Source organism: Pteropus alecto, unplaced genomic scaffold (genome assembly GCF_000325575.1).
Source record: "Pteropus alecto unplaced genomic scaffold, ASM32557v1 scaffold205, whole genome shotgun sequence".
NCBI lineage: Eukaryota > Metazoa > Chordata > Mammalia > Chiroptera > Pteropodidae > Pteropus > Pteropus alecto.
In genome coordinates, this window is record NW_006436672.1 from 1,512,146 (window position 1) to 1,520,496 (window position 8,351).

The following is an 8,351-nucleotide window of genomic DNA, read 5'->3' on the forward strand; positions in this document are numbered from 1 at the left end:
CCAAAACTGACTTTATTTTTGTCTTCCTTAGAAGCATCCTCTTCCAGAATAGAAAACCCTGTAATCAGATCAACACAACACAAGTAGTAGTCTACGAAAATAAATCTTCTGGACATATCGTGGCCCGAGCAAAGAGACAAGGGCAAAGAACAGGTCTTAGGTGGATTTTTTAAAACCGAGGCAAGAAATTGGGGAACCTATCACTTCTTAATTCCTTACTTGAGTCTCGCCTGTTCTAGGGCTTTCCTGTGATGCTGAAACATCTGACTTGCGTTCACGACTGTGACCGCCACTAAACTAGAAACCATCTGATTCAGCTTCGCGCCTCTACTGCCCGGCGCTGTGCTTGGCTCCAGGCAGGTGCTTCGTAACTGTCTGTTGAATTACGGAATAATTATCTAACCTGAAGCCGACCACAGTCTGCTTCCTTTCCTGCCTTCCTCTGACCCCTTCACTGGGTTGGCATGGCCCTTTCTCTCCCGTGCCTGTGCCTTTACACACCTGCTCCTCTGTAGTGTGACAGGCTGCTTACCCGCTCTCCACGTCAGCCCAGCCCCCATGAGGCATCGTAGCTGAATGGCTCTGGGAGGCTCTACACTCTGGCAGCAGCTGTGTTCAGGTCCTGGTCCAGCCACTTCCGGTTGTATAACCTTGGACGAGTTGCTAAATCTCACAACAGGTTCATTTTCCCCACTGAAATTTTGGGATAACAAAAGTGCCGACCTCAAGGAACTCTGAGAAGGATTATCTGAGATGCGGTTGTAAAGTGATGAGCACAGTTCCTGTTTTTGTCATTATGACCATGATGATGGTGATGATGGTGACAACAAATCTCCTTAAAAAGTTCACCTTAGCCTCTCCTCTGACCCTCTCCAGATTCTATTTTGCTCTAAAGTACCATCTCCCCTGGGATCCTGCAGGGTCCCTGAGGGCAAACCCCAAGTCTGATTGGACTTCCTGACACCCATAGCTTTCCTTACCCACAGCAGTCTCCCAAAAGTGTTCCCTGAGTGTACTAAGATGCGTCTACTCCAGACAACAAAGTGTGTACCAGAAAGCAACACCCAATACCGACTGCGTCCTCCTACACCAAAAGGTAAGTTTTCAAAGATGTTTAGATAAACCCCATATGCTCAGGAAGGCACCAGGACCTCTTTTGAATAAGGGAGCAGCCTTCCATAAAGGCAGCGGATGGCTTGGGAACATCCAGGACATGGTAGGTCAGACTCAGTGCATGTGAAAAGCATCCTCAGCCCTCTCTCTGGTCAACAGGAAGCCAGCATCACCATGGGAACCAAGAGCTGGGAATCACACAGTCCAACCACACCTGGCTTCCCTGCAGATGTGCATAGTCACCTCAGCCGACTGTGCCCAAGACAGAAAACACGACTTAGGGACTTTCTGGTGACGTTATTACTGTGTACTCTGCACTTAACTTAATCCCCTAAGCATTTTCTGATCCCATTTTTGTGACATTTGACCAAGGGGCTCCTCTAAAACACACACACACACACACACACACACACCAGAGGCATTCATTTCCCCAAAACAAAACATCAGGGTTAATAGCAGCTGCCTTTAAAAAAAACACATTTTGGTTAGAAAATTAGAAAGTTTGCCTTTAGATTAAAATATTCCAACCAAAAGTATAAGAGACTCCAGGATTGTTTTATCATTCATTATTGATTCAAATGATAAAATTTGAGCTTTCTAAGGAACCCAAGCTCTTTTTAAAAAAACAGTAAAAATATATGTCCTATTACACTCCTCTATAAACACCTGAAGGTCTTAAAGGATCCAAAGCAAACAAATGATACCTTATATTAAACTCTTAATAAAACCCGGGAAAACAAATCTAATTTATGTGGTGACAAGGTATTTTTCATCTTTGTGTTACAGGTGTTGGAAGTGTATCTACTGCTGTCCTTACGTTATTACGGAATCCCATCAAATCTCATTACTAAATGAATGAAATTCATCAACTACTACTAAGGAAACAAAAGGCTGAATTTATTTCATTAGGAGATTAGCGGATGTGAATTAGTATTTGTGGCTGAATACCCTTCGATTCTCTGAGACCCACGGCACTGAATAATCCCTTCACTGCCTCTCCCCACCACTGCCAACAAGCAAACGTGCTCCCTCCACGTGTGTCTGCTCCCAGAATATCTGTGGCATTTGTATGCAGACTTCAAAACAATCCATTGTTCACATAAATCTAGGACACAGCCACAAATTTCTCACATTATCCCATATGAACATTTATCTCCAAATTATGTTTTATAGCACATGAAATGTGAAATATTTGACAAATGAGGGTGTGATAGAAAGCAGCATGTGTGCATGCACACGCGCATGCACACACACACACCTCCCTGTTAAAGCCGTGGAGTAAACTAGTTAGACACACTAGTTCTTTTACTTCTAGGATTTATAGAAGATCCAAGTTAGAGCCAAAATGGAAAAAGTCCCATTTTAATATTTAAGTGTTAGATAACGTTCTACTCATAATCACCCTAATTTTTCAGTTCCCCTGAGATTGACAAAAATCAACTTTATTTTCAAGCAGAAAGCAATTATTAAAAAGCAATTAAAATAATATTTTAACACCCCTGCAGTGTTCTGGGCATTTGGGGGTTTGCACACACAAAGGCCAATTGTCACTAATTAACAAGAGTTCCTCCATAAAATCAGAGGGCTTTTTTTTTCCCCCCCAAAATGCAAAAATATTTCTCATGCCCTCTGGAATAGTCACTTTCATTCCAGAGGCAGGAGCCATAACTGCTGTCCACAGGGATAACCTTCCAGCTCTGAGGTTGCCCATCGGAAGTTTCCTTATTGCTCAGGAATCTGGACATATTTCCTCTGCTGCAGAAAGGGCTGATGGCAGCTCCCTAGGAGTCATTAACATCAGCAAGGAGTCTGGAACACCCTGCTCCAACCTACAGAGCAGCCGCAGGGCTGAGAGCTGGCTCAGAGCTGGCTGCATGGACGTGACTCCTGGCTCTGCCGCTCACTACCTGTGTGGCTTGGGGCAAGTCCCCTCCTCTCTCTGGAAAGCAGATCAGCATCTGCAAAATGTGGATGAGAATGACACTTTCCTCACTGGGATATTGAGTGGAACCAAAGGAGAACATCTTTCTTAAGCCGTTCGCAAAGTGCCTGGCCCAGGGGAAGTACAGTCTTGGAGACAATACTGCCATGGGCAAGGTGAAGAAGTAAAAATAACTCAATATATCTGCCAGCCACACAGGTGCTTGCCCATTTATTCCAGAAGCCAAGAGACACAGGACACTATCCAGGGGTTGAGTCACACAGATCTTCTCATCGGTGGTCACCGACTGACCACCTAAAACCAGAAAAGGGATTAACAGAGCTATCTATGGTGTCTGAGTTTGGCAAAATCAAGGCTTATCGTCAGAGAGTCTGGAACAGGAAAATCTGTTCACCAGTTTCTAATCTTATTTTACTGGAAGTATCTGGAAACCACTCAGCATAGCTCAGGTAAGCAAGTCTCTTCTCTTTCCAAAGTCTCAGGCGATGCCTACCTCCCGCAGGACCAAGTGGCACCCACCATGGTTAGGAACCGAATTTTAACCTGAGCTGCTCATCACCTCGTTCTTTCAGGCTGCTCGCCATCTTCAGCAGGGGTTAGAAAAGCAGAAACGAAAACGCGTTTGCTTCACACACGGAAGGCTGGTCAAAGCAGCCACGGAATCGTGGTACTTACAAACATGAGGCGGGTAGGTATGTTGTCTGATTGCACCAAAGGATTTTTATAGAGCCAGATCTCTTCCGGCTGAATGACTCTCTGGAACGGATCCAAAAACTCTGTAAACCTGAAACGAAACACAGAAAGATGCATGAGGGCTGAGCACTCAGCCGTTGGCCTTAGCTCCTGACAAAGTGACACACACACACACACACACACGCACACACACAGTTCCTGAGAAAGTGACACACACACACACACACGCACGCGCGCACGCGTGGATCGAGCATCCAGCCCCCCTGGGGAAGAAGAGGAGATGACAGCCTGTCCCCGCCGATGCTCCTCAGCCAGGCCCGACGGGAGACGGATCGAAAGAATTACTGAGACTTCGGAGAATCTTCTGTCACCAGCCGCCAGCAAGGACCCGTTCTGGGTATGCGAGAATAGCTGTGAGGGTAACAAAGACCCTGGGAACTTGAGGTGCAGAGTGAACTGGAAGCCGAAGCGCAGAGTGGTGGCTCAGGCTAGAGCGCAGCGTCCGGGGACGACAGGAACTAGACCTGGAGCAAAGTCCTGGTGGAGTCCTTCCATCCACGACACCCAGAGGGCGCCCTGCCCCCCTCACCACCGGGAAGGGGCAGAGTGAGAAAGACAAGCCTCCGAGAGATGGCGGAAGGTTAGGACAGGGGAAAAAGGCAGAGGAGAGGAAGGGAAGGGGGGATGAGGAACATTCTGGGGCTGCTGCCAAGACACCAGACGGCCTTAAGCACCCACCTTATTTCTTCCCCCTCCCATCCCCTGCCACACCCTCAGAATCCATGACACCCAGGCACATGCAAAGCAGTCACCAATGACAGGTGTGGTGGGCAGAGGCGTGTGGTTTGCCTTGTCAGCTCTCGGCCAGCAGGCCCCCTCCCAGCTCTCCAGTCCAATTCTCTCTGTGGTGAACTCAGTTCAGAATGAGTGTCCCAGGAGAACCAGGCAGGAGCTAAATGTCTTTTCTGATCTAGCCTTGGAAGTCCTGTGGTGTCACTTGGATAAGGTCAGCTCAGATTCAAGAGGGCGAAACTGACTCCACCTCTTCGCAGGGATGTGGCAAAGTGCCATCACGGAAAAGCAGGCAGGACGAGAGAGATGGTTGCAGTCATCTTCAAAATGCAATCTGCCACCCATAGGCTGTCATGCCTGCAACAGTCCCATAGCCCCCACCTTCAGAGACCCCAGAACCTTAGTTCGCATTTCTTCCCCACGCTCCCGGCCAGGGGCCCAGGAACTGGCCCACTGTAGACCGTCCGTCCTCACTTTACTGGTCCCCTGAGTGCTACTCTCCTCACGGTAATGTTTTAAAGCCTCGTGCACCCAGCCTGTCACACGATTCCTCACCCCACTCCGAGCAGCTGCAGCCAGAACACATACATCCATCAAATTATGTCCTCCGGGAGCAAATTATGTCCTCCAGGAGCATCAGGACCAGGAAGGATAGATGTCCCTTCTCCAGCCACACTGCAGCCACCGGCATCTGACTCTGAGAATCCAGGCAGCTACACAGAAGACCTGGGTCTCAAGGAGCAAATGGGATTAGAGGTGGGCGGGTGGTGGAATGGAAAGCTCTGGAGAGAAAGGGTGTTGCCAAGACAGAGCGCGCCAGGCCAGCACACAGCCCTCCACCGGCTCTTCGTGTGCGGGTTGGAGACCCTGCTGTGGCCTCCTGTTCACCAGGGCTCCCTGTGCGTGTGTGAGATCAGCGTGACCCAAAGGATAACGTGCCCAGGAACCCCCCGGTGGTCTCGTGCCTGCAGACACAGCAGGGCTGGGCAGGGACCTGCGGGCTGGCATCCCCAGCAAGCTTTCTGGTGATGCCAGTGCCGCTGACCTGCTGTGCAAACCTCAAGCTGCAAGATGCCAAGTCACCAGCAGCACCTGGGCGGGAGTTTGTTAAAGATGCAGCATGTCGGATCAGCCCAGACTTAATGAATCAGAATCTTCACGTTTGACACGATCCCCAGGGGACGTGCGTGCGCACTCCAGATAGAGACACCAAGCTTCGGGAAAGCCAGTGCTCTCCAGTCTCGGACGTTTAAAAACCAAGTTGTCCTGTTTTGCCTGATGGTGTCCCCACCTGCCACCTGTGCTGTTTTGTTCGACTTTGTAAACTTAAGTCATTTTATTCTAGAAGAAACTTCACGTCACTGCCAAATTATAACATCGGCATTTCTTCCATAAACAGCTGGTAAGTGTCAAAATAGATATAATGAAAACGAAAGAGCGCTATTAAATTCTACCTCGTCGCTGCTGCGTCTTCGCAGAGGCCTGACAAAGGCCACGCGAGACGGGAGGCTGGAGGGGGCCGTGGGAGGGGGCCGCGTGCCCTCTTCACGACTGCGGCGTTAGGGGGCTCACGTCCACGTATAATCTAAACTCCCCCTGTGAAGTCCCTAAAATCATCTCCACCACCCCTAGTGTCAGGGGAAGAGACAGAAAACAAGATGAAAAAGAAAATGACGACTCAAAAGCAGAGCAATCTGGGGCCGTTCGGTGTGGAAGAAAATAGCCCCGCCAGCCTTAATAACTTCATAACGAGCGTCAGCACGTCCCAGGCCAGTCTGACTGGTGTCCTTGAGTTTTCAAGACAAGGCTGAGGGAGGGGAGGGCAGGGACTCGGTGACCACTGCGAGGTGTGTAAAACCGTTTAGTTTGCTTTTGTCTCCCATAAATACAATGCAGGTAAAGACACCTTTAGGCCCGAAGATGGAGTGACAGGTTTATCAACACGCGCTCTTTGTTCCCTGGGGGTGAGGGCCAAACCTGGCCTCGCCGTGAGTGGCTTTTCCCCATCGCTGCAGAGACTCGCGAGGAAAAGGAGGACCGGTGTGACTCGGGGCTCTGGGTCCCCCAATTATGTAGATTTTCCATTTTGTATCACGGTTTTCCATTTTGTATCACGATATGCTTAAGTGTGGTGTAGACTCCTAAGATGTCATCGGGCTTGACGAAAACTACACAGAAAAGGAGGACTTCGGGGTAAGGAGGAGGCAGGGGACCCTAACAGGTCAGCCACCTGACACTACACACAAAAAGTAACGCAAAATGGTTCAAACGCCTGAACATAAGGCCCGAAACCATGAAGTACACAGAAAATAACACAGGTGCAAAGTTTCTGGACGTCGGTCTTAGCAATGTTTCGTGATCTGACTCCGATGGTAAGGGAAACAAAAACACAAATAAATATATACATACACCAGACTAAAAAGCTTCTGCACAGCACAGGGAACCATCAACGAAACGAAAAGGCAACCTACCAAATGGAAAAAAAAAGATATTTGTAAATAGTATTTCTAATCAGGGTTAATATCAAAAATACATAAAGAACTTACACACTTAACAACAACAGCAACAACAAAAACAGAAAGATTAACAAGGAGGCAGAGGATCTAAATAGACATTTTTCCAGGGAAGAGATACCGACAGCCAACAGGCACATGCAAAGGTGTTCCACAGCACTCGCGAGTGGGGAAATGCAAATCAAAACCGCGATGAGATGTCGCCTCACACCTGTTAAGAATGGCATTATCGAAAAGAAATAACAAGCGCTGGAGAGGATGTGGAGAAAGGGGGCTGTGAGTGGCTTCGTAAATTGGTGCAGCCACTATGGAAAATAGTATAGGAGTTCTTCAAAAATTTAAGAATAAAACGACCGGATGATCCAGGAATTCCCCTCCTGGGTATGTATCCAAAGAAAATGAAAATACTAATTGGCAAAGATATATAGGAACATGGGAACAGAACCCCTATGTTCACTGCAGTATTATTTACAATAGCCAAGATATAGAAACAACTTAAGTGTCAATCACCGGAAGAATGGATAAAGAAGACGTGAGATAAGACAGACAGACAGACGGACAGACAATGGAATACTACTCAGCCATAAAAAAGATAAAACAGACAATGGAATACTACTCAGCCATAAAAAGATAAAACATTGCCATTTGTGAAACATGGATGGACCTTAAAGATTATACTAAGTGAAATAAGTCAAAGAAAAAAAGCTATTCAATGAGACTGCACAGGTACGAAAGCAGTGTTTTCTCCATCGTTATCAATAAAATCTGATTCAGCAGGGAGTGCTAATCTAGCCTCAAAACAACTGACTTCTTCCTCCATGATAAGCATTACTGCCTGTTGCCTATCGTCAGCAACATCACTGCACTTACCAGGGACTCAGAACGAAAAATACAATGTCTAAACTATATAGGTCAAAATGTTTTGATGTGAAAAGCATGAGCTACTACTAAAGTAAACATATAATTTTCTTTTCATGAAAAATATAATGGTCCAAATCAGGTGCCATGCAGTTGGATTTCGATCCGAGAGACGCTTCTTCAATTTCTTTGCTGTTTGAATCAATTATCTTCATCTAACCTTGTCTTAATTTCTTCTTGGTAAAGCAGGGACAGTGTTACTTGTTTTCTCCTTGGTTTTCTGATGATACAGTTTGAAGAACTTGGAAAATATACACTATGAAAATTCAAAGGCATTATTCTAATTTTATGCTGAGCAACTCTCTTTAATCCATACACAGGTCATGCACCGTATATAGATGTTTAAATGCTCCTCAGACCAGGTGCTTCCACACCTACCT

At 47.0% G+C, this 8,351-nt stretch overlaps 1 protein-coding gene across 4 annotated transcripts in view; it reads right to left on the reverse strand.

The window, feature by feature from the left end:
• Window positions 1-8,351, reverse strand: part of PLPP4 (phospholipid phosphatase 4) — a 109,599-nt gene that overhangs the window by 65,445 nt on the left and 35,803 nt on the right. For 2 of the 4 annotated variants that reach the window (XM_015590633.1, XM_025047985.1), the window contains exon 2: window positions 3,731-3,839. In XM_015590633.1, the coding sequence (XP_015446119.1) occupies window positions 3,731-3,839 (109 nt within the window). Of the gene's footprint in view, window positions 1-3,730; window positions 3,858-8,351 lie in introns of those variants that run through there. The other 2 variants (XM_025047986.1, XM_015590632.1) reach the window with 2 other exon arrangements.